The sequence below is a fragment of the Marmota monax genome, unplaced genomic scaffold (assembly GCF_021218885.2).
Source record: "Marmota monax isolate L192 unplaced genomic scaffold, Marmota_monax_Labrador192_F-V1.1 WCK01_AAM20220418_F8-fsc00128, whole genome shotgun sequence".
Lineage (NCBI taxonomy): Eukaryota > Metazoa > Chordata > Mammalia > Rodentia > Sciuridae > Marmota > Marmota monax.
Window position 1 is genome coordinate 4432573 of NW_026693452.1, and position 27446 is coordinate 4460018.

Here is a 27446-nt window from a genome sequence, read left to right on the forward strand (position 1 = left end):
AAACAACTTGGATGAAATAGGAAAAAAATTTGAAGGATATGAATTTCCAAAATTAATTGAAAGAGAAATTTTAAAATATGAATATTTTCAAATCTCTTGTCTATTTTTGTAATTCAGAACTTTCTCACAAAAGACAACTCCATATCTATATGACTTCACTGGTGAAATCTATCAAACATTTAAGAAAGAAATAATACCAGTTATACACATATTCTTCCAGGAAGTAGAGAAAGAACTGCTCATCTCATAAGACCAGCATTATTTGATACCAAAACCAAACAAAGATGTTAGCAAGAAGACTACAGACTAGTATCTCTGGTAAACATAGATATAAAAATCCTTATCAAAAGAGTAGCAATCCGGGGCTGGGGCTATAGCTCAGTGGTAGAGTGCCTGCCTCGCACATGTGAGACACTGGGTTCAATCCACAGTACCACATAAGAATAAATAAATAAGATATTGTAGCCATCTATAGCTAAAAAAAAAAAAATTAAAAGAGTAGCAATTCATCAGTACTTTATAAAAGTACTATTGCATGATCAGTTGAGGTTTATTCCAATAATGCAAAATGGGTTCAACATTAAAAAGTCAATGTAATTCTTCATATTGATAGAACTCAGTACTCGTTCATGATGAAAAAACTCAGTAACTAATAGAGTAAAAGAGAACTTTTTCAACATAATAAAGAGTGCTTATTTAAAAATCTACAAGTCTTATCACACTTAATAGAGGAAACCTAAATATTTTTCCTCTAAGATTAGAAAAAGCAACAGCATTTGTTCTCATCATACTCTTCAACATGTTATCCATGGTCATGGCCAGTATAGTAAGGTAGCCATACAGACTGGAAAAGAAGACATAAAGTCATCTGATTTGCTGATGTCAATGAACTCAAGGAAAGTCCAAAGGAGTGTGCAAAAACTATTGAGAGTATAGTTAACATTGTCATAAGATACAGGGACAACATAATAAAACAATTATGCTTCTAAATGCTTACTGTAAGTAATTATGAAAACAATTCCATTTACAGTGTCATCCAAAAAACATGAAGTACTTTGGGATAAATTTAACAAATATGTGCCAGATCTATACACTGAAAACTATAAAACACTGCTGAGAAAAATTTTAAAAGACTTAAATGGAGAGAGATGCCATATTCATGAATTGGAATTTTTAGTTTTACTTTTTCCCAAATTGATTCATACAGTCAGTGCAATCCCAATAAAAATATCAAGAGATAATTTCTGTTATTATATTTGAAGAATTGGAGGCAAAGAAAAGTAGGTTGTGTAGGCTGCTTTTGACCATGTATCTGTGCTTGCATATTCTTTTTTTCTTTATTTTTGTGGCACTGGGTATCAAACCGAGAGCCTCACATCTGCTCTTCAAGTGCTCTACCACTAAGATGTACTCACAGCTCTCTTTATTTTGAGACAATGTCTTGATAAGTTGCCCAACCTGGTCTTGAACTTGCCATCCTCCTGCCTCATCCTTCTGAGTAGCTGGGATTACAGGTGCATGCCACCATTACCAGCTGTAATTATATTCTTCGTGAAATTATTTAATAATGACCTTGCCCCACTGGGATGTAAGCACTGTGAAAGCAGGGCTCACAGTTTCTCTCTCTCTCTTTTTTTTTTTCCATTCATCACTGACTCTCAGTCCCTTGGACAGTGGTTGGCATTTGGACAACACTCAGTAAATACTTGAATTAATGAAATTAACCTTCGAATTAGGTATGAGTGAACTTGTAGGTTGGAGCATCAGTGAAGAAGCTAGCTTTAAGAAGCTCTGGAGAGGCAGAGGTTAACCCAGTAGGGTAAAGTCACTATTGTCAAAAAGGTTTTCAGGGAAGAATAGAAAGATAACATGAAAGTGGTAGAGGAATCAAGTAAGATGTCTCATCCACCCATCCACCTAGCCTCCCACGAGGTTAAAAGTAATCAGTCAGGTAGGAAACAATACAGAAACTAAGTACATTTGTAATCCACAAATTGAGTATCAATTCTTGGATATCTTAAAAGTGCATTTTTAGTTTAATTGAATATTAAGAATGATTTTTATTAGAAGGAAGAAGAGAAGCAATATAAAATGTGCCCTATAATATAACTACTAAAATTTTCCAGTTGAAGTTTCATCAAAATTATAAGAGAAAGAAATATACTTATTGATTTACTATATTTTAGTATAACATGCGGATTTCATTGAAATTGATTATGAAAGAATTATTTTAATTCAAAGTCAATTGTGCATCTGAATTCCAAGTGGAGGGCTGAGCGTTACTTATGGTCTCCATTGTTAAGTAGTAAATAATAAGAGGGGGTGGGGGAAAGGGCGGTGAAAGACTGGGAAAAGGCGATGAGAATGAGAGAGAGACAAAAAGTGATAAAAACAAACTATTTATTTACAAGAAAGTTAACCTTTCAGGCAAAGTTTTGCCTGATCCTGTTTTAGTCCATCCTGTTTTAGTGGATTCTTTCAGTTACATTTTCCATGTTTCTTTATTTTTAATGCAAGTTTTAGAATTAAAAGATACTTTCACAGTTGGATTGAAAGGGCAAAGAGAGGTTTCTGGAAGGAGGTTGGTGGGAATTAGTGAAGATGCATTGGGCACTAAACAGCACAGCTTTGGAGATACTGTGAAAAAATTATTTAAAAACCTTAAGAGTTTTTTAATGAAAAATATATATGTGCTTTCACCAAAAAAAAAAAGCGTGAACATGATATCTTCTTCCTTTAATTACTTTTCTTGTTAATTTTTAGATTAGTTTATAAAATCGTATGCAACTATATAGATTTTATACCAATTTTTTTATTTAAATAGCTTTGAATTACAGAAATATATAATAATCTTGCTTAATGTACAAAATGATGCCTTGAATTTAAGGAAAATGCTCTGATGATGTCCTGGATTGTTTCAGATTGCAACAAATCTTGATGATATATATCATTTTATGAATGGTACATTTTTTGCCGTTCAACAAAAGACTTTATTGAAAGAAAAAAGTCTCTGGGAAATAACTGTCGAATCACTTGGATACCTGACAGAGAAAGGACTCCTACAAAAATATACTGTTCTGTCTGAAGAAGAATTGCAATATAATTTTCGTATTACAAAATTAGGACGAGCTTCTTTTAAGGGTAAGAGAGATTTAGGTAAACTCATACCTCATTATTAATCTAAGGCAATGTATTGGAAAAATACAAATTAAATTTATCTTTCTTTAAATTGGATTTGTGATTTCATATTTATAAACATTCATTTTATAAGCTGATAAGCTACTTCAACTTTCAAAAGTTAAAAAATATTTTGAATCAAAAGTAAATTAAAATACTGCAAATGTATATAGGGGAAAAGATGGTGATCCCACTTTGATACTTCCCTCCCCAATAACCACACAGACCTTGAAATCCTACCAAGAACAGCAAGTTGGTTTATATTTTCCCAGACCTATTCTGTGCTTTTCATTTCAATTAGTAATACATGCATTTATACAATTTTAAGTTTTTATTTTTAAAGAAATAAATCATTCATATTGCTATGGAACTTACTTTTTTGCTTAATATGATACCTTAGAGATTATTCTATACCTAAAGAGTTTCTTCCTCAATGGTTATATCATAATTTACTTAATGGAAACTAATACACTTCTGTTGTTTAAAAAAAAAAAATCCCAAAACTCAGGATTATATTAAGGAAAGTTCCATACTCAGTCCTATTTACACTCTCTCAGGAGCTACCACCATTAACAGTTCAATTTATGTCATTATACAGTTATACACCACAAAACAGTGCTTGAGTCAACAACTGACCACATATACAATGGTAGTCCCGTAAGCCCATAAGATCATATCACCAATGGTGTCCTTAGACATCTTGGGTGTTTTCTCAAGGATGAAATATCTCTTTGTCATACCCAACTGTATTTTCATTGTGTATATATATGTGTATATGTATGAACTTTTTTTAAAATGGAGTCATTGGGGTTTTTGCAATTTGCTATTCTCACTTATAAAACATAATGAATATCTTTTTTTTAAATTTTTTTGGTTGTAGATGAACACAATACCTTTATTTATTTTATGTGGTGCTGAGGATCGAACCCAGTGCCTCACGCATGCTAGGCAAGCGTTCTACCACTGACCCACAACCCTAAACCCCACCATGAACACCTTAACAGGTCTATTCTTTTTAGTCTATCACATTTTTCTTTTAATACCCTATTCATCCATAGTATGGATGTAACAGTTTAACTATTCTTTATTGAGGGAAATTTGCATTATTTCTGATTTTTCTCGGTTGTGAATAGAGCTGTATGGGCATCTCAATTTATGTATTTTGTATTATGTACATATGGAAATATTTCTCTTGGCTAGATTCCCAGAAATAGAGTAATTGGATCAAAACTTATTAAATATTGATTATTCTATCAAAATGGCCTCCAAATAAGTGAAGATTACATAGTAAGAGACTTTGAAGACTTTTTGTTACATTTAATTAACTTCTAAATAAGACTTTATTTAAAATCAGCTCGTTCCTCCTTGAGTAATTATGAAAGATGAAGTATCTGTATCTTTCTTTTAGGAACTATAGATTTGGCTTATTGTGACATTCTCTACAGAGACTTGAAGAAAGGTCTTGAAGGGCTTGTGCTTGAAAGCCTTTTGCATCTCATCTACTTAACAACTCCCTATGATCTGGTTTCACAATGTGACCCTGATTGGATGATATACTTCAGGCAGGTGAGAATATAGGATTTTTCTACTTAGGCTACTTAGTTTATCAATGATGTTTGATCTTTACTTTTTTTTCACTCTATTAAGATATATTTATTGTAATCCTAGCGGCTTGGGACGCTAAAGCAGGAGGCTCATGAATTCAAAGCCAGCCTCAGCTACAGCGAGGCCCTAAGCAATTCAGCAAGACCCTGTCTCTAAATAAAATATAAAACAGGGCTGGGGGTGTGGTTCAGTGGTCGAGTGCCCTAGAGTTCAATCCCTAGTACCAAAAAAAAATTAGAATTGGGTCTTTTTTGTCTGTGAGATTTTTTTAAAAAATAATATGACAACAACATTTTTGGCTTGTTTAACTTAAATATTACTTTTCTGTTATATATAAACATATTAATTATCCAAAAATAAAGATACCAAAAAAAAAGGATTATCACTGATCACATTCCCCCCAAAACAGTTCTTCTAAAGTTTAGTGACTTCTGCATTTTATAATGCCTAGAGTGTAAAGAAAACAATGAAACTATCACTGATGAGTGAGAGTTTAGTTATATGAAAGGTCTGTCAGAGCCAAGCCTGATGATACTCCAAACCCAATGATGTTAATACATACAAAGGAATATTTATTTTATTGCCAGTACCAAGGTAGAATTAGCCCCACTTATAACAAACCTAAATGATAGAGTATATACTTCATTTTGATTTTACTGTGAACAGGCTAGCTATATGAACACACATTATGCAGAAAGAGTATATAACTTCTATTATTATGATTTTGATTGAACCTAAGCCTTCATGCATACTATATCTCCAGTCCTGCAATATGTATCTTTTTGCAGGGTGTGGGGTGGTGGGTACTAGGATTTAACCCCGGGATGCTTTACCACTGAGCTATATCCCAGCCCTTTTTTTGGTTTTTGAGACAGGATCTTCCTAAGTTGCTTAGGGCCTCACTATATTGCTGAGGCTGGCTCCAAACTTATGATCTTCCTGCCTCAGATTCCAAAATCACTGTGATTACATGCATGTACCACCACACCCAGCTAGCATATAGCTTTTAATCTCAGGAAATTAACTTCTACTTTTAATGTCATATTTTTAAATCATTACTATAAGATTTTTTTAAGTGTTGCTATATATAATGCAATTACTTTCAAAACCTTTCCATCTTCTCCCTCTCCCCAGCCATCTGTAGTATTAAACAATCACATGGAAACCAGTATTTGTGGCCATGTCTTTAAGTAGAGTCATGTATCACTTAATGGCAGATATGTTCTAAGAAACACACTGGTAGGTAATTTCATCACTGTATGAACATCAGATGGCTATGACATTACTAGACCATGTAATCTTATGGAACTATCATCATATATGTGGGCCTTGACTCATTTTGCCACATGAGACTGTAATTCTACTAAAATATGTTATATTCTAAAGAATATAACATATTCTTTTAAAACTTGCAATATTTATAAATAAAATCGTCATTTTTCATATCCTTTAAAATCATGAAAATGTGATTTCCAAAGAAATGCCATATTTGTTTCAAGTGGCACATTTTTAAGATACATTGATTTTTTTTCCGTGCATGTATTCTTTTTCTACAGTTTAGTCAACTCAGTCCAGCTGAACAAAATGTAGCTGCTCTTCTTGGAGTCTCTGAAAGCTTTATTGGGAAGAAAGCATCTGGTCAAGCCATCAGGAAGGTACCACAGTCATTTACCCTTCCTAAATAATGAAGTTCATTCAACAAAACTAATACCATTAAAAAAAAAAAAAACTAATACCATTCATCTCCTTTAGTGATTGGATCTTTTTGTTTCATTTTTTTTTCTTTAAATTAATAAAATTTCCATTTTGCTATTTAAAACATATCTTTCTGAATACCACAAATGTAAGAATTTTTTAAAGGCTATTTCTGGATGGTGTGATGGCCATTTTTTTTTCTTTTTGATATTTTTGCATTTCTGTCATACATGTATAAGGCTATCATAAGAAAGGATAAACCTTATTAATCTACCTTTTTTTTTTCTTTACAATGGAGTACACAGTTTTTAATTCTGCAAAGCAGACAGGTACAGTGGTCTAGGGTCTAGTCAGAGATAGTTGTACTTACTATTAAAATAAACAAATCCTATAATCAACAGTTCAGGTGAGCTTGCTGTGGGCTTGCTGCAATATGTCAGCTGGATTTGCAAAGTCTGAAGAGCATCTTGGCTCTCATTAGTTTTGGAAGAGTCATCCTGAAATAAGCACAAATGTTAACAACACTGATAAAAAAGACCCAGGTTCAGAAGGAATCACTTTTTCCTCAATTATGCAACTTTGGGCACTGGGAGAATTGATGACAGATGGAGGAGAAATAAAATGTTAATCTACTTTTCTTAGGCTACTTGTGACTTATATAATAAAAGTACTAAAACATTTATAAAATATTTTCACAATATCATATGTTCCCTAAAATAAGTTCAATTCAAACAAGCCAATATATTTTACAGAAATTTACATCCTATTTGGTATCAGGGATTCTAACATAGGACAGGTCTAGATGTTTTTGTTGTTATTTTTTGTCCTCAAAAAACTTCAAGTTTAGTCCTTGTAGTAAACAAAACATTTAGAATGTTAAAGTGGATCGGTTAATATTCTTTTGTGTGATATCTTATATCTTAATGTTTCACAATTCAGTCGGTAGGCATGAAGCAAGTGTTTAATGCATACACTAACTTTAAGAGAAGTAGAAATAATTCTGTGGTAACCATACCTTCAATTTCCTTAAGCTAATATCATTTTTCTCTCATACTTTTTCATTTTTAATTTTATTTTTTAATTAATCTTTCATTGAAACAATTATCTTACTTGCCATTTCCCCTATATCTTTTAAATTTATGTAGACAGTGCTAATTTCACTTTGAAAAATGGAAGATGGTGTTTACTTACATTTGAATTGAATGGTGCAGCTATCTTATGCATTGCTATATCATAAAATTAATAGCATCTATATATTTTTTAACAATTTTTAAGTTGTTGATGTACAAAATAACTTTATTTGTTTTTATGTAGTGCTGAGAATAGAACCCAGTGCCTCACACATGCAAGGCAGGCACTCCACCATTGAGCTACAACCCTAGCCTAGCATCTATATATTTATATCTACAAATATATATATTTATAGATATGAATGTACAATTGTATATATTTATAAATATATAGATATATGATATAGTAATATAATATCTATTTTAAACATTCATATTTTTATAATTTCGAGGGATAGATCCTCCTGAGCTGCATCTGCAGTTCTTTTTCTATTTTTTTTATTTTGAGACAGAATCTCCCTAAATTGCTGAAGCTGGGCTTGAACTTGCAATCCTCCTGCCTTAGCCTCCAAAGTTGTTGAGATTACAGGCATGTGCCACCACACCCAGCTACAGTCTTACAATTTTTAGATTAGGTCTTTTACTTTAGAAATGTCTATGTTGTTTAGACTTTCAATGTTGAATAAAAGTTTTTCTTAAAACAAACCTTTTATATCCAACTCTAAAATGTAAAGTAAAAACAAAATCATATTATGCTGGAACTCATTACCAAATAATAAACATATGCAAAATCATAATAGAATAAGGCGTCTTTTAAAACTTGAATCAAGGATTTAATTTTGTTATAGTTTATGGAATATAGTCAATAAATGTTTATTAAATTGATAATTAAATGTGTAAAGTAGTAGAGTATGGATTTACCTTAATTATGAATGGATTAGTTAACTAATTCAATACCTTAGAAGTATCATCATTGGAATCCGAAAGAACATGATATATACTTAAAATCTAATTGATTTCTCCATATTGAAAAAGAACCCCCTTTTAATATCTTACAAAATATCTTAAAATTGGCACAAAACATCTTGCCATATAATAATTATATTTTTTTCTTGGTTAACAAAATACGTTCTAAGCAAAACCTACATTAACTCAATTTGTAGTTAATAGTAAAGGTACATTAAAATTGTAAAATTAAAAAGCTATCTTGTCCTACTTGCTATTCAACTAAAGTTTTTTAGCTTAATACTTTTCAAGAATGATCCAGCATCAATATTCAGATTCTATAACTCATAAATGCTCCAATATATCACCCTGAGTTCTCATATCGAACACCATTTAGTAGAAGGTATCATTTTACATTCTATACCCCCTTTTTTTCCTTCAGGTTCATCCTTGTTTTCCTTTAATTTTAAGCACAAGTTATTTTCTCAGTTAATTTGATGCTAACAAGGAAATACTTTACTCAGAAATAGTCACTAAACACCACAGACACCACAGGCAAAAATATGCACAGAAACAGAAATCTTCAAAAACAGCAAGCATTTTTCTCTTTTAATGTTTTAACTTTGGGAACATCAGTTAATTTATCATGATAATATGGAAATCATAGCATAATATTCACTCTTAGTTTACAATATAGTCATGCTTATCAACATATTTATCAACATGCATTTATGTAATTTATAATAGCAATCACACAAATGTACAATTTATAAATACCACAGTAAATATATACAAATCTCTGCAGCTTCCTCCCTGTATTTGTTTCCTAGTGTTGCTGAGAAGGAAACCATCCTTTGCCTCTCTCCTGTGTATGGTAGTTACTGGCAATCAAGTGATAATCAGTTTAAAGCTTACGTTAGAAATTAGTTTTATTTCCTTGGAATCATTCTATTCTTGCTGTCCTATAGTACAGCTTCATCCACTTTACCTGTTGTCCATCTGGGTACATGAATTTATTTGTCTTTCTAGAAGGTGGACAAGGACATTGTCAACAGACTCTACCTGTCTTTTGTTCTTTATACCTTGCTCAAAGAGACCAACATTTGGAGTGTGTCTGAAAAATTTAACATGTCTCGAGGATATATACAAAATCTACTTACGGGAGCTGCTTCCTTCTCATCCTGTGTGTTACATTTCTGTGAGGTAATTCCACTAAACATATAATTTATACTTGGTACATCTTCTTGTTTTAACTGTTACTAAACCCACTAATAAATACTGACAGTATGTCAGTATTCCTCATTGTTGACTTATTGTGTTATTTCAAAGCACTCAAAATTTATCTAAAAAGTATCTTTGTTTTTATCTGCCTACAAAAGAGTACTACATACATACTGATGGTAAAGATATAAAAATTCCTGAATTAACTAAAATATAAAGTAAGTAGAAAGTGCCTAGTTAATCTACTTTTAAGGCCATCATTAGTATTTTTCAGGTATTTCCTCAAAAATATATAACAAAGGATTATAGACTTTCCTTCACAGATAATTTTTAATTGAATTTATAACATAAACCATTTTTCCTACATTTTAATTTTTTATTGGGTAGCATAGTAATCCTTTCCATGTTTGTGTCTATACTCAATTTTTAAACTCTTTCCTCATGAATTCTGTTTTTCTAAGATTTAAATTTACTTCATTTTTTCTACCTTAAACATTGATGTTCTATGTATTTATATGACAATTAATTCTGTCATATGTACTCATGGAGTAAATAATCCAAAAATACTTGGCTTTGGATTGAATGATAATTATTTTAGCAAATTTACCTTTCTAAATATAATTTACTTAGGACAATTTTTAAGTGTTAGTTTATAATCCCTAATCATATGCCAGTTAAGCATCAGACAAAAATTACAAGTTATAAGGTGAAACAAATTTTTTAAATGTATATTCTTAATTTTTTTGTTTGTTGTTCTCCATAATTAAAATTGCTCTCCTTGATATTATTTCCCTTTGTGTTATTTAGGACTGAGGGTTTAAGCCTAATGGAATTGCTCAAATAAAATAATCTATACATAGAACTTGAAAAACAACTGTAATTTGATGGCTGATCCTAAAAAAATCTGATAACTTATATTCTCAATGTATTTTTAATATTTTAAAGTGTTTTTTTCTTTTAAAAAGTTTTATAAGTTGTATAAAATAGTATACCAATCATATTAGTAAATTATATTTAACTACAATTAATAGGAAAATTTAAAAGAAGTTTAGCCAATAAAGAAAAATGATTATCTTATGTAACAGGAAGGCAAGAACTAATGCAATTCCAGGGTTGATTGATTCAGTAGTTCTATTCATGGTCTTTTTACTCTGCCATCTTTATTGACTACTTTCTTGGTGGTCTCGATATTGCTAGATAGTGCTATTACATGCATCACAAACTCTCACAATGGCTGGAATGAACCTTTTGATAAAATAAACTACTATTATAGAAATTTCAAACATACAAAATAGATAAAATGATGTGATCATTTACCCACCAAGAGTTAATAGTTATTGATTCGTGATTTCCGGTATTTGTGAAAGTTTAATAATGCTGCATTGAACATTATCATGCATTTGAATCTTTCCATATTTAATATTTTGTCTTCAGGATAAATTCCTAGAGATAGGAATTATTTTTAGTCATTTAGGAAAGAAAAATCATTCACTTTCTGATGTTTTGATAAAAATGAATAGAGCTCTTTCTATTCACTTGTTTTTCAATTTTCAATCTTTTTCCACCTCCCTAAACTACTTTATCCAGTTCCTCAGAGTCTCTACCATGTTTCCTCTTAATACTTTGGCCTGGAATAATCTTTCATTTCTGGTTTAATCCATGTTCATAATAAGATAATATCCTATCTGAGCCTCATACCACACAAATTAAACTTGGAAATAACTTACAAAAATTAAATTTGATATATTTCCTTGCATTCTACAGGAACTTGAGGAGTTTTGGGTTTATAGGGCCCTTTTGGTAGAACTTACCAAGAAGCTGACTTACTGTGTGAAGGCAGAGCTAATCCCTCTCATGGAAGTGACTGGAGTCTTAGAGGTTAGTAGCTTTTCAATTTCTCAACTGACGATTATTACAACTAACAAAAAAATTAGGTTTCATTATTTTGTGAAGTCTTACTACAGGGCAAGTGATAGAGCCTTGTTGCTCATTTTTCATGGCGAGATATATATGGCATTTATTATGTGTGTGCATATATACACATATATACATATACACATGCATATGTTCCACTTATATACATGCAAATATACATACACACATATGTACATACACATATATGTATATATAAATGTTTTTTTGTGTGTGTGGCTCCCATGACAAATAAGCAGCAAGGCTCTATCACTTCCACTGTAATAAGACTTCACAAAACAATAAAACCTGACATATATAATAAAATATATATATATACATATAAATAAATACACATATATGTGTGTGTCTATGTAACTAGCTGCTGCCATGGCCTTCCAGAAATCCACTGCTAATTGGGAAACAAATCTAATGAAAAATCTCAGTTGTGGAAAAAAAAATAACAGTAGAGGTGGGAGTGACTCTCCGCAAGAATGTTCATGCTACCACATCACTTCCCTCCTCCATTCCAATGTGGAATTACCTTCTCTTAGTTTGTACTCAGTGCTTGTTTAAGATAGTGATGATTCAGTGACAGCAAAAGTCATTTATGTTTTCTAAGAGAGTGGTTTCTATTTTTAATTAATTTATTCTTTATTATTTGGTTCTTAATTCCACTGAGAAAACACACACACACACTGGTCTCCTGAGTAGATGATGAGAAAATTTGAAAGATATCAGGCGAGAACATTTTGCTTGAAGAACTTTATTAGTACCACTAACATAAATGCCTTAATGGCTTTCTCATTCCTGATTTTAGCACACATTAGCTGACTTAAGCTACATAAAAAACTACATGCACTCAGATTGGAACTACTCAGCTGCATCTTTAAAATTGTTTAGATTCTGAGGTGTTATCTCTTCACACATATCTACTTTATTATCTTAGTTTATTCCTATCTCTGTGTGTGAATTTTTTCCTAATTTCAAATTCTCATCCTACTTATTTTTGTAACACTTTTTAGGGTCGAGCAAAACAGTTATACAATGCAGGTTACAAAAGTCTAATGCATTTAGCTAATGCTAACCCAGAAGTGCTAATAAGGACAATTGATCATTTATCAAGACGCCAGGCCAAGCAAATTGTTTCATCAGCAAAGGTAAGCAAGGAAACTATTTTTTAACTTTTATTATAAATTTCGTAGTATTATTTCCTTGTACTTTATACTTCAGAACAAAATATTTAATATCACATGAGTTTATTTTGATAGAAACAAATATATGTATTCAGAATTTGTGAGTACAAATACTGCACCTGTTATGACACAAGGCTTGCTAAAAAGAACAGACTTCCTAAAATGTAAAGACAGTTTTGAATGTTCATTGAAGTATAGGAACCCTAGAAGTCATTGAGTTCTGCCTCCGAAGTCTTTTCACGGAAGTTCTTTCCTCAGCATCTCTGACATCTGGTCTTCCTACCTTGAACACCATCATTGACAGGAACTTTTTAGACACTGAGGAAAGAAAAACCATTCACTTTCTGATGAATTCACTTTCTGAAAATTCAGTTTCTTCAATTTTCGGGTGCTCTTAGTATTACAAAAATTATCCCAATATATTGAGGCAAAAAAATTTCTACCACTGTACTGGAGTACTACCCTCTGGAACTAATCTATTATTTCATTCTTTTTCTTTTTTGAAGTACAAGGGCATTCTACCACTGAATTACATTGCCAGATCTTTTGGAGTTTTTTTATTTTAAAATACAATCTCACCAAGTTGCCCAGGCTGGCCTTAAATTTGTGATCCTTTTGCCCCAGCTTCCTGGGTCACTGGGATAACAGGTGTGTGTGTGTCACCATGCCCAGCTATTCTTTCATTTTTATGGTAGTTTTTCACAGCTCTCATTTTGAAAACAGCTCTCTTTGCCCCAAAGAGTTTCTGTTTCATGTATGTTTCCTCATCCATATTAAATAATGTTGTTTTAGGCCATTCACTATCTAGGTACCCTTTGCTGGATCCAATCTGGATTACCATTGCCCATCTGTCTACATAGAAAGCTATTACTCAATAATTTGGTTTATTTCTTACTTATTCTCCACTATAGTTATAAATCTGAAATTGTTTGGCTTCTTTTAGACTTCATTGTTACATAATTGCCATATATAAAACAGAAATAGTTAGAAAATAAATTTCCATCTTATTTAAATGGGGCTCTCATTGAATACATTACCTTAATTAATCTTTATGATGAGCCTATGTAGTGGGCAGTGTTGGTACTATCCCCAGTATACAGATGAAACTACTTAGATGGTCTTTGTCCCATTAGATTAGAAGTTCTTTGGGTTGGTGGGAAGAACAAAGTTATAGTCCATTTCATTTCTATAGCACCTAGCACAGCATTAAGTCTATGTGTTTAACAACTATTTGAATAAATAAATGAGACCTAACGAAATTAGGTGATGTATACAAGGAAACAGGAGGTAGGATAGCCAGGACTGTGGATTATTAAGGCTATAAATGGAGCTGTAGTAACAATGAACAAAATTAGTGACTTTAAGTTAGAAAAATTTATTAGACAAGTTTAAACATAAATAGTTTAGAAGTGACATGGGAATGAGTGGTGTATCCAGGGACCAGTATTCCTTGTTTCTTGCTGCTCAGTCATTCTCAATACAAGGCTTTCATCTTATAGACTAAGATACTTTTTCTGATTCAATCTCATCTACTTTCCAGCCAGATTAAAGAGTAAATGGATATTTGCAGCAGGATTTTGAGTACAGTATTGGGTTATAAAATTGTAAGTAAGGCCGGGCACAGTGGTGTATGTATGCCTGTAATCCCAGTGGCTCTTGGAGGCTGAGGCAGGAGGATTGGGAGTTCAAAGCTAGCCTCAGCAACTTATCAAGGCCTTAAGCAACTCAGTGAGACCATGTCTCTAAATAAAATATAAAAAAGGGCTGGGGACGTGGCTAAGTGGTAAAGCACCCCTGGGTTCAATCCCTGGTACCCCCCAAAAAAATTGTAAATAAGGGATCCGGGATGGAAATAAGGAAATGAATTTGAAGTTATACATTTTTTGGCAGGAATGCCCAAAAATTATGTGTATCCTTCAGTACATCATATCAGGAGCCACATGATTATCATTTTTGTTCCATTGCTGACATTAACTTAGACCATTTGGTTTAAGGAAGTGATGTTTGCCAATTTCTTTCACTATAAAGCTATTATTTTCCCTTTTGTGATTAGTAAATATTTGGGGAATGGATACTTTTAAGATTGTAGTAGATAGCCTATTCCTTATTAGACTTTCACATACTCATTTTAGCATGTACCAGTGATTTTCTACATAACTCAGTTATTTTCTTAGTTATAGATGGACACAATACCTTTATTTTGTTTATTTTTATGTAGTGCTGAGGATTGAACCCAGTGCTTCACACGTGCGAGGCAAGCACTCTACCACTGAGCCATGATCCCAGCTCCCCCGTTACTGGAGCTTTCAACTGGAGCAACTGCACATGGCCTTTCCATGTGGCTTGGGTCTCATTACAGGGCAACTAGGTTAGGAGAAGGAACATCTGAGGAGTGAGCATTTCCAAGAGATCAAGGCAAAAAATGCAAGAAATCTTCTGAACTAACCTCAGAAGTAACACAGTATCATTTCTGCTGCATACAGTTGGTTATCAGTCATTAAGACCTGGATTGAAAGGAAGGAAAATTAGAATCCCACTTCTACATGAAAGGAATGTCAGATAATTTGCAGTCATTCCCAATGCCCTCCTTGTGGTCATAGATTATCTACATTTCTCTTACATATATCATATAGTCAACCCCAAAGACTTTTCCAGTATGGCATCAGACATAGGTTCATAGGAGTACTTGCAGTCCTTCTGCCTCAGCCTCCAGGTTCAAGGTACAGTATTTCTCTTAAATCAAGTCCACATGCGGGTGAAGTACCTTGATACAATTTCACAAGCTCTTCTCAGTGAGGACTTGTGAACTGAAAAGACACAGGATACAATGGTGAAATCAGAGGTAGGCTAACTACTATATATGAGCAGTGCATTGCAGCAATTCTAGAATCTATCCAGGCATTTGTGACCAGTTCCTTTATTAGGACCCAGTTTTCTCTGTAAATTATTCCTGACTTTGGGTTTCCTCATCCAAATCATTCTTCCTTTTCCATAAGTAACAGCCCTTGCTATTATGTGCATAAGTCTGCTCTTATAGAAGTTCAGGAGTTTAGGGTTAGTGGTACAGTGCCTGCTTAGCATATGTGAGGCCCTGATTCAATCCCTAATAAACACCAAAAAAAGAAAAGAATAAGAAATTCAAGAGTTCAAAAACTCTTTGTATTTTGAACTGTCTCTCTTTTTTTATTATTCAGTCTAGTTTATTTCTTTTAAAATATTGTGGTTTCTTATTTATCTTTCTATAATCTCCATGTAACTTGGCTTTCTTCCAGCATGGGTGCTGTGATCTAAGAGAGAGCAGTTAAATGACCTTGCAGTGTTCTCATTCCAAGAAACCAAAGCAGAAGCTACAAGACTTCTTTCAGTTGAGCCCTATCATGCAGCATCATTTCTACTGTACTCTGTTAGTTATAAGTAGATCACCAAGGCCATCCCAGAACCAAAAGGAAGAGAATTAATTCCACCTCTTAATGGAGGTGTTGAAGAATTTCCAGTCATCATTCATTTTCCACACTCATCCTACACTACAGGACTTGTTATAGAAGTTTCTTTTTGTATTTTTAATTCCTTTCTCCAACATTGAGAAACTTGCTTCCTGTTTTCATTATATATCTGTCTATATTGTTCAATAGAATACACTGAAAGTAGTTTCAGAATTGCTAAATTTTACCACTGATGTGGGGGGGGGCCTAATTTGCTAACCAGAATTCAATATTTATTTACAACTCTTTTTTTTTTTTTCTTTAATTTGAAAGTACACAATAGAAATAATATGTTGAAATGTTACTTGGGGTTGTTTTTTTTTTTTTAATTTTTAAAAAATCTGCTTTGGTGTAGTTGTTATTTATTTGAAGCACAGATTTTATTTGCATTCTTCTCTCCTCTCCCATTTTTGTTTTTGTTTTTTGGTACTGGGAATTTACCACTGAGCTGCATCTCCAGCCCTTTTTTATTTTCTGAGACAGGGTCTCATTAAGTTGCTTAGGGCCTCAATAAATTGCTGAGGCTGGCCTTGAACTTGCAATCCTCTTGCTTATGCCTCCCAAGTTGCTGGGATTACAGACATGCACCACCATGCCTGGCTCCCTGCCCTCCTTTTTGTATATAAAACATTAACCTATTTTCTTTATCTTTAAATCCAAGTAGTTTCATTAGGACATGTCTTTATTTCCTCTTATTTTAAGAATTTTTAGGGGGTTGAAGTTAATATTAGTTCTGATCCTTTTCTTTAACAATTCTAATTGTATTTATATTGGATCTTCTTTGCCTATCTTCCATTTCAATATCACCAATCTCTTTTTTATATCTTTTTTTTTTGTTTTTATTCTCCTGATAATTTTCCCACTTTTCATATTTCAGTGACCCTAATTAGGTTTTTTTATTCAGATCTGTTCTTCTTTGGACATCTGTTCTTCCTTGAACATAATTATAGTTATTACTTTTTGTTATGAACATTTTGCCTTTTTCTTCCTATTTCTTTGTGAGCTCAGAAAAAAAAAAAAAATTGTTTGCTTTGTTTGTACCTAGGATTAGACCCAGGAGTACTTACAGTCCTTCTGCCTCAGCTTCCTGAGTCTGAGTCCCTGGGATTACAGACATGACATATACCATCACACCTGGCAGGGAGGGAATTTTTATGAACTGAAGAGCTTTGATTCTCATTTCTGTTTTTCTTTCTCAAGCAGTGATGAGAACTGCTTATACTGTTGCATTTCTTGGACAGGGTTGCCATTTGGAATAGTTCATGAGACTCCCAGTTCAAGACTGAGATTTTATCTCAGAGTCGTGAAATATGGTGTCTTTCATGGATAGCTCAGGGTGGGGAGAAGTGTACCAAGGTTTGTGTCCTTGGAATTTTTTATTCCTTTTGTCCTACAGCATCCTAAATTTTGCCCTCATTTCCTTTTTCCTTCATGGCTCTCCTTCCAAAGGGCACCTTTCCCCTTTTAGCCAGTCTTTTTCTGAAAACATAGCCTTTCCAAGACTGCCTCTTAGAGTTCTGCACGTACTTTAAATACCTTCCTATAAACAGCGTTTTAACCTACCAAAATTTGTTTCCAGTATTTTTATATTACTGTAACTTTTCTCTCTCTGGAGATGATTTTACTTAATCTTAGACTCTTGGTTCCCTCTTATCACATCTGTATAGGTTTTTCTCAGCCTCACCTCCATCTCTGCAAATGCTTAAAGTAGGAGTTCAAGAAATAGATCTGAGAATTGGTAGATTTTTTTCCTTTTTTTTGGGGGGGGGGGGTTATCAGGTATTGAACTCAGGGGTGCTAAACCACTGAGCCACATACCCAGCCCAAATAATATGTTTGAAAACCAACTTGGAGCTTTTTTCTTCTTCTTTTTTTTTTCCCCCTTTTTTGTGGTCCTGGGGATTGAATCCAGGCCCTTGTGCATGGGAGTTAAGCTCTCTACCAACTGAGCTATATATATCCCCAGCTCTTTGGTGGATATTTTTAAAACTATAAGTAATTTGAGGTAGTTGGTGTTCTCTATACTATTACTGGAACATGGTTTTTGTGTAATTTACTTGTTGGTTTGTGTACTTTTTAGAGGGAGATTTATCTTACTTGGTGGTCCTTCTCTCAGATACTGGAAAGTTTACTTGATTACATTTTAATCACTTTTATATAATGTGTAGTGCTATACTTTATCAAATTGGTAGAGTATTTTTGTTTTTTTTTTATTTTTGCTTTCATATTATTTTTCCCCTTTTTATGATTTTGATAAACATTTTATTATAAAAATGTTATAACAGAAGTAGTGCTAATATTTCACCCCTACATATATGAAACCCAAATTGTTTCTGCGTTTTAGAAGAAAGGGGAATCGTTATTTATTGAAATCTTCTATGTGTCTTATTTTAGAAATACTTTTTTTCCTTTTTTGTTACTTTTGAAATCAACCATAGTCACTAAAGAAGTTGAATAACTTTTCCTAAAAATACTGATGAATTTTTAAAAGCATACTAAATTTTGAGGATTAATAAAATGCATATATAAAGGATTACTTTTCCAGGAGCTCATTAAATTTTTGCAAAATTGTCTAAGATTTTATAGATTAAAAATTAATTTTCAAGTGGCCAAGTCTCCAATAAAACAAATCTTGGAGAGTATTAAAGCCTCTTTATTTTTGGAATACTATGCAATGATCAGCTAAAATGGTTTTAACTAAATGCCTCAGCCTCATTTACTATAATCACTTGTTCTTAAATGGCCATTTTTCAATCTTGTTATTTTAGTTTTAATGTCTAGATTATTGATGTGTAAAGATTCAGGCTTCTAATAGTGGTAAAAATGTTGGCAGTTCTAGCAATGTACATTTTGGCCTCAGGTCTTGATTTTTTATTGTAGATGCTGTTGCATGAAAAAGCAGAGGCTTTGCAAGAAGAAGTAGAAGAATTATTGAGATTGCCTTCTGATTTGCCTGATGTCGAGGCATCTTCCAGTGAAAAGGCATGAAGCTATCTGATGCACATTTTCAAATATGAATTATTTATTACATATATTTTATTAAAGAGTCCTTATGCTTTACAAATGAAATATACTTAAATTATGCATTAAGAACTATGGATAATATTTGAATATAATGCTCATATTTACAGTAACCTTCTACTAATAATCCATCTTCTTCAACATTTACACATTATTTCTCTGTTCAAAATCTATAGCGTCCACCACAAAATGAATTCAAACTGCCACAACATATCTTCAAGCTTCCTTTGTAGTCATATCTTTTATTATTCTCTTACCTTTGTTGGATTTTTTTTTTTTTTTTTTTTTTTTTTTGTGGTGGTGCTGGGACTTGAACCCAGGGCCTTGTGCTTGCAAGGCAAGCATTGTACCAACTGCGCTATATCCCCAACCCCACTTTTTTTTTTTTAATTTGTTTTGCTGTGGATTGAACCCAGGACCTTGTTCATGCAGAGCATATGCTCTACCACCGAACTACACCCCAACCCTCTCTTACCCATTTCTTCCTTCAAACTGGATTATTTGAAATTCCCAGAACTTTCCCTGTGATTTTTCAAACCCATCATTTTCTACCTGAAGCTGGATCACTAGGGACATGCCCTCAAAGAAGATATTGGGATCCTAACCCCTCCTCTCTCTCTGCTTTCTGGCTGCCATGAGCTGAGCAACTCCTCCACCCTGCACTCCCACAATGATGTACTGTGCTGCTACCAGCCCAAAACAATGGCCAAACAACCACAAACTGAGACCTCTGAAACCATGAGCCAAAATGAATTTTCCCTCCTTTTTAAGTTGATTTATCTCAGGTATTTGTCATAGTGATAGAAAGTTGACTAACATGGTATTAACACTAAAGGATATTGAAGCATGAAGACATTGAAGCAGTTTAGTTCTAGAAAAGTAGATCAGTGGGAACAGATGGAGAATAAAATAGACCCAAATATTTTTACGAATTTATAATAAACATGGTTTTTCATTTTTGAGTGATTAAAAACCCAAGGATATCTAGTTTAAGCAAAAAGGGATATTTAGCCACCATATTCTCAAACTGGCGGCAGCAACAAACCTACCCTTAGGGCAATTAGAATCAGCGAAGCTTAACACCATCAGTACTTGCCACCTGTCCTCTGTCAGGCAAATTAAGACTGACTTACATATAGATTCAAGACCAAAGCACAAAGATCTCACTGCTGCCAATTTCAGTTAGGAAAAAAAAAAATCTGGAAAAAGCTATTAGTGGTCAGTTGGGTCCATTTCCCACCCCTATGACCAGGGTATAGAATTTTGATGATTTTTTCCAGAAGACAGGAAGTGGTGGTAAATGAAGAAAATAATAGGTAGTACAGGTGATACTTCAAGTCATAGTGGAAAATGTGGGTCACTCAGTGAATAGAGTTGGAATAAATGGCTACTTCACCATTTAGAAAAATATTAAATCTACTTATCTCAGACTTAATTTAAATTTTATGTATATCACATTCAGATTTGAAATTTTTGTTGCTGTCATCTGACTGCACTAACACATCAAGGAAGGTACCTGTAGTTCCTTCATATTAAATTTCAAAACATTAAAATGTTGGGAATTCCAATGTGGTATCAGGTTTTCCTTTTTCAATGTTTTTAAGTTGTAAGTCAGCCTGTCCATTTCTAGGATGCCTAATTCCATTAAGCTCTTTCTAATGGCCACACTTGTTTTGCTTTGCCCTATAAACTTAAACAACCACCACCCAAACAAAGCTTTTCTGTGGAGCACACCCAAGTTTTGGTCAAGTATAAGCCTTTTCAAACTTAGTTATTCTCTCAGCAAATCTCCACACTGATATTTTTTTTTTAGGAAGGACTGATGGAAAACCCTCCTTGGCTTTATGCTTCCATTTTCAAGAACCTTCCCATACAATCATCACTGCAGTTTCTGAACTCCATCTCACTGTGACAAGAAGTAACACCAAGCATTACACATAAGCATTGTTATACTTGATTTTCTTTGATAATTTCCAATAACATGATCATAGTGATGTGTGTATTTTCTATGGTACTCTCACTGATAAGTTAATAAACAATAAACTTCCATTTATTGAAGGCTTGCCGTGTGCCAGCACTATGCTAAATCCTTTGGATAGCACTATTTAGATGATTCCTTACTGACATCTAAGATGCTATTTTTTTTTTTAGGCATAAACAGGTTTATTTAGGATGATAAATATACATTCAAGGGAGAATGCAGGCCTCCTCGAGAGTGAGAAGCCATGATGTTATTTTTTTACCCTATGTTACAAATAAAATGTGGCCTGCCTGGAACCCACCATTAATAAGTGACAACCTGGACTCAAACCTGATCACACTGATTATTCTGTTGATTGTGCACATTGCAACAAGCTACCCAACAAATATTTGGAAAGTTGTGGGTCAAGATGGCAGGCTGAACATATCTGTTTACTCTTCCATCTGTCTAAAACCCTATGAAATAATTACAAAAAAAGATATGAAACATAGCTTAAGTATATAGTAGAGGTGGGGGGAAACAATGAAGATGGGCACTAACACACAGTTGTGATGATTAAAGAGCCAATTGGAACATCCAGGCCATAGGTCTTACTCCCTTTGTTGATGCAGAATAGCACATTTTTATAGAAGCTGCATTTTCTACATAAGCTAAGGCAGTGTTGAGGAGGGTTCTCTATGGAATCCATAAAGGAGAAAAAGATAGATGACCTCCTCCTACCCACAAGAAAAGATATTGGCACACGCTCTCAGCATGTTAGCACAATCTGATAACAGCAAAAGCAGAGAACAGGGATTCTCAGGTGCTAAGTTTCACAAACAACCAAGAATGCCAAATATTAAGGAGGAAATGGTGGATTGGATTCTGTTTTAGTTGAACCAAACACATTAGATAATTAAACTTCCCCAAAATGAATTATATGCACATACATAGATATAGCATTAGAAGCTTTAAAGTTTGTACCAAAACCAATGAGTAACCTGGCAGCACAATATGCTTGTAGTGTCTGGTGTTTAAAGTTCAAAATATTATGCATTTTAGTATTTGTTTCATTTCTTCTGAGTATTCTAAATAATTAACCTGGGTTTGTTTTTTTCTGTTTTAAGAATTTAACTTAAATGTGTGTAATTCTTGGGGTGATAGGCATAATAACAACCTGCCCAGACATGTTTGCCTTATAATAACTGAACCTATAAATTTGATATGTGGTTAGGTTGCAGATGGAATTAAGGTTGCCAATTAGGTGACTGATGATGGCAAGGTTATCTTGAATTATCTGGGTGGGCCCAATGTAGTCACAAATGACCTTGTAAGTGAAAGAGGTGACAGGAGAGTCAGAATGATATGATGAAAGATTCCCCAGCCATTGATGACTTTGAAGATGGAAGGAGACCTTGAGCCAAGGAATGAATAGTGCCTCTGGAAGCTGGAAAGGGCAAGAAATTGATTCCCTTCTAGGGCCTGCAGAAAGAAATACAGTCCTGCTTATACCTTCTGTTAGCCTACTGAGACCTTTCTAGACTTCTGACTTTCAGAATTGTAAGATAACAAATTTGTATTGTTTTAAACCACTGCACTTTGTGCTAATTTGTTACAGCAGCAATAAGAAACTAATACATCTGAAAATTGCTCTCTGGCATCTCTATGGAACACAATTAGAAAATCACCATTTGGGGGGGATTCTTTCTGGTTATTAGCACATAGCAATTATGCCCATGAAAGGGTATTTTGTGTTTCTAAAAACTCTATGGAAGTTAACTATGATAAATACCGACCATTTTTATAAATTATAATTTTCTCTAGTGAAATGGTTTCTTTTTTACTTATCCTAACAGCAGCTTATATAAAATGTTAAAGTTCTATCCCTGATTAAAACAAAGCAACAAAAGAGATCCAATTACTGCAGAGAACTGGACATTTGAATCCTTCTGAGGAGTTTTATGAGCCATCTAATCTAGGACATCTTATAATTTTTTTTCTCTTTAAAATGGGCGGAAAGTATATTATCATAATAAAGAGATATGCATAAAGCTATGAAAATGTAGGCTAACAGCAATTTAAGTGTAAAGAACCAGCTGTTATAATGTAACATGCCAAATGATTTTCTTTTGTGGTAAAATACAATATTACTGTATGGTAGCACATACAGTTGGGGAAATTTTCACAGACAATAGACTTCTCACTCTGTATAAAATACAGTAACACTGGTTTAATTCTGTATATATTTGTAAGCACTTTGAGGGTCATAATAAAATTCTGTTGTCCACCCAATAAATGAAGTTCAACATCATTTTGCTGAAATTTTTGTCAAAGCCATTTGAAATCTCAATGAAAATATTTAAAATACAGTTTACTGAATAATTTCAATATATTTAGTTTGATGCTAGACACAGGTGGAAAATAAAGAGGTGGAATATCACACTGATAATTCCCTTGTTTCTTTTAGGCACAAATAAAATGACTATGTGCCAATGACAGGAACAAAATGAGACAGGGACAAATGCTGTAGACCCCAGAGACAGAGTCCTCGAGGAAGAACTGTGCAAGAAATGAACCATGAACTAGATGCTAAAAAGATAGGAGAATTCCGAATGTTGGAGACAAAGAAAGAAGGGCATCTGCAGAAGGGAGGACATAGGTACTCTTCCAGCTGAGGTGTACAAAGAGAAGGCGGTGAGCCACACCATCTATGTATTTGAGTTCTAGAAGAGGTTATGAGAAACCATAAAAAAAAATCACTCATGGTTTGTGCTGAGCCATCTCCGCTTTCTCATCTGGTCTCCCCTGTGATCAATGAAAGGCATCTGTGAAACACCTGACGGAGGAGCACACAGGTGACCACAGTGCAGGCAAAGCCATATGGAGAATAAGTTCACAACCTTGGCCTTCTTGGCTCTGTGATCTGTCGAAACTAGGACAGAAAGAAAGTGTATTTAATCTTTGTCAAAAGTAAAGCTGGACACTAAAGTGCTACGAATATTCTGTGATAACCCCATAGTGAAGGGGAAGAGGTCCAGCGTGAACCGAGATCAACTTCCATTTGTGCAGGAGTGACCAGGTGTTTCAGAGGCAAATTGAGGGATTAGGGTAGAAGACAAGGAGAGGGGTGAGCAAAGGCTGGGTTTGTTAATTGGTGCCTAACTAGCGGAAGCAAACTTCTCATATTGTTATGCTAGGAAGGACTAGAAAAGACAGAGCAAGGCATGCACACTGAGACTTATTTCCCTGAATGTTTACATTTCAAAAATGCTCTCAGGTCTTAGAGAAGCCATTCTGGCTGGTTGGAGATCAACATCTCAAAGGAAGAGAGGATTACAATGGCAAGCTTTCTAAAGGAACTGCTCTATAGCTGGTAGGAAGTTCAGGGGCCTATTAACAGGTGTAGCTGGAACAAACTATTCTCTTGGTAGTGTTGACTTCCTCAGGCAGACATTTTAACACGGGTTGGTTCATTCTAGAGGTGTAGCCCTGAGTTTTTAGAAACTGTGTTAATCTTTGTTCTGTTGGGCATGGTGATGCTCCCCAGAATCCCATCTACTTGGGAGGCTGAGGCAGGAGGATCACAAGTTCAAGTCCAGCCTAAGCACCTTAGTGAGAATCTATCTCAAAAAAATAAAAGGAGTTAGGGATATAACTCAGTGGTAGAGTGCCTATGTGTCCAATTCCCAGTATTGAAGAAAGAAAGAGAGAAAGAAAGAAAGAGACAAAGAAAAAAGAAAGAAAACTATGTTAGTGTTTTTCTAGTCTTTTAGTGCAGGGGGGACAAAATTATTTGTGGCAACAATTTGTCATTTTTATAGGCCAAAATTGAGGCCTAGTTGAAAAGAGTCTATCTAAAGTTTGGTTGAGAGGAGAGTCTTTGTCACCTTCCAATATTTGTTGAAATTATCCACTTAGCTCAGTTTAACAACACATGCCACCACTAATATTGATATTTAATTCCTTTCAATCTGTGTTATAAACCTGGGTCTTGATCTCTAGTTTAACTTAATTTTAATTCTTGGGTTTTTTTCTCAGTATAATTACCAAGGAGTAGGAAGAGGGTTTTGCTGTTCTTTTGGCTCTTTAGCTCTTTGGTTCACCTTTCAGGACTCCTGTAGCAAAAGGAAAACTTTAAAAACTGGAACAACCTTGAAAAGCTCCCTCTGCCCATCACTTGACCCTGAGCAGGTGCAGTTCAGAATGACTTCAAGAGGGCTTGAACTTTTATAGGCAACATGCTGCACTTTAGTTGTCCCAGCCTGTGTAGACATACTAAATCAAAATTAAATGTTAATGATGGTGGTGTTCATGCCACTCTGCTGGGGAAATTAAAACACAGACAAGCGAGGCTCTAACAGCTGTCAGTAATCAGGTCACTGCCTTCCCCAGAGCACTGGCTGCCAAGGCTTACACCAACACCTATCATTAATGGTCCTGCTGCCAAAACAACTTGCTTTTGCCAACGTGTTGGGCCAGAAGAACATGAGTTATTTAAGGAGAAGCTGAAAGTCCTTGAGGGAAGTACAAAAAGAGGGCATGAATACATACATAGAAAAAAGTAAAAATGATCTGGTGTATGTCCCACTATATAGTGCTGAAAACAGAATGAACTTGGCAGTTGCTGAATTTACCCTTCTGCTACTATGAGCAGCCTGCACTTCAGGGGAGTCTGGCTTTCCCACAAGCTTATGGTATGTTCTTTATTGTTGTCTTTTTTTGCAACATGAGAAGATTCTAACATGCCATCAAACTACCTTGCTTGTCAAATTAGCAAAAGTAAATAATTTTTCCCATTATTTACTCCAAATGCATAATTGGTGAGCTACTGATTCTTAATGGCTAGTGGTTTCATTCACAAATAATGGCTACGGAATTCCAAGATCTGATTCAGGTCACTAGAAAGGGTAAGACCAGAGAAACCCATTTCACATTTCTGCTTGTCCATAATAAACTTCAGTGATCTTCCTTGAATGAGAAGCATGGATCCCATCTTTGGTAACTTTCCCTGACTTAATTTTTGGGGGGAATTGCAGAGAAAGTGTTCCTGGTAATTCAAGTGGCTTGGAAGAAAAAGAGTTCTCTCTATTCCATATTCCATAAACCCAAATAAGTTAATAGTTTCATGTGTGTCACCATTGGGGGTAGTGAGGTCTCTCTAATAAAAAGCTCTTTTTGTTATTTAGGCAGTACCATCAAGTTAGTGATTTAAGTAGACCCAGGAGTGAACTGTCCAACTTGCTCTTGGAGGGGTAGGCATTGCTTCCTTCATAATGGAGGACTAGAAAAAGGAAATAGGAAAGCTATATCACAGATGACCACGGAAGGCTGGTGGTTTGTCTGTTCTCAGACCCATTCCTTGCTCCTGTCTTCTCCAAGGCGCATTGACTAGAATCTGGCCATCTACATTTTCCACGCCCTCTTGAGCAACTAGCATTCAGTCAGCTTTAGCCTATGGGGACCCACTGGTATTATTTTAAGCTGAAGACATTTGAGATTCAACGGATGCAGGAGAAATAAAAAATTTTAAAAAGCCTTCTCAGAGCTTCTCTTGTCTGACAAAACCCAGAAACTTCTAAGAAATAAAACCACCATAAATCTCCTCTTTGGAGGCAAATCTATTGCTAAAAGAGAGAATAATGGTGACCCTCCCATAAAGCCCCTCTTTGGGGAAGCAAATAGCAAGGAAGAAGACAGAAAGTCCACTCACACCTGCCCAAACATTCTTGTCTCTCATTCATTCTCATAAAATCCTATGTGTCCTTACTAAAGAAACCTATTTGTTCTTCCTTAGGAGCCTTTTCTCCCCCATTCCCTTTCCTCAGTGAAGTTGAGTAGTAAACCCCCAATTTTTTTTTTTTTTTTGGTACCAGGGATTGAACTCAGGGGCACTTGGTCACTGAGACACATCTCAAGCCCTATTTTGCATTTTATTTAGAGACAGGATCTCATTGAGTTGCTTAGCACCCCACCTTTGCTGAAGCTGACTTTAAACTCATGATCCTCCTGCCTCAGCCTCCCAAGACAGATTACAGGTGTGTGCCACCTCACCCAGTGTAAACTCCAAATTCTAACCACCAATTTGAATTGCTTATAACTGAGCACCCTTCCATGTATGTGTGTTGCACAAACTGAATTTACTCTTATATCTCTTATTTCAATT

General features: G+C 34.4%; 1 protein-coding gene across 4 annotated transcripts in view; it reads left to right on the forward strand.

Annotated features, from left to right (window-relative positions):
* The window catches only part of Helq (helicase, POLQ like), a 47145-nt gene extending 23551 nt beyond the window's left edge, over window positions 1-23594 (forward strand). For 3 of the 4 annotated variants that reach the window (XM_046457619.2, XM_046457620.2, XM_046457621.2), the window contains 7 exons: window positions 2922-3141; window positions 4586-4743; window positions 6339-6437; window positions 9522-9695; window positions 11478-11591; window positions 12650-12784; window positions 19183-23594. In XM_046457619.2, the coding sequence (XP_046313575.1) occupies window positions 2922-3141; window positions 4586-4743; window positions 6339-6437; window positions 9522-9695; window positions 11478-11591; window positions 12650-12784; window positions 19183-19290 (1008 nt within the window). In that variant the 3' untranslated portion in view covers window positions 19291-23594. The remainder of the gene's footprint in view (window positions 1-2921; window positions 3142-4585; window positions 4744-6338; window positions 6438-9521; window positions 9696-11477; window positions 11592-12649; window positions 12785-19182) is intronic. The other variant, XM_058583422.1, reaches the window with a different exon arrangement.
* The last annotated feature ends 3852 nt before the right edge of the window (window positions 23595-27446 follow it).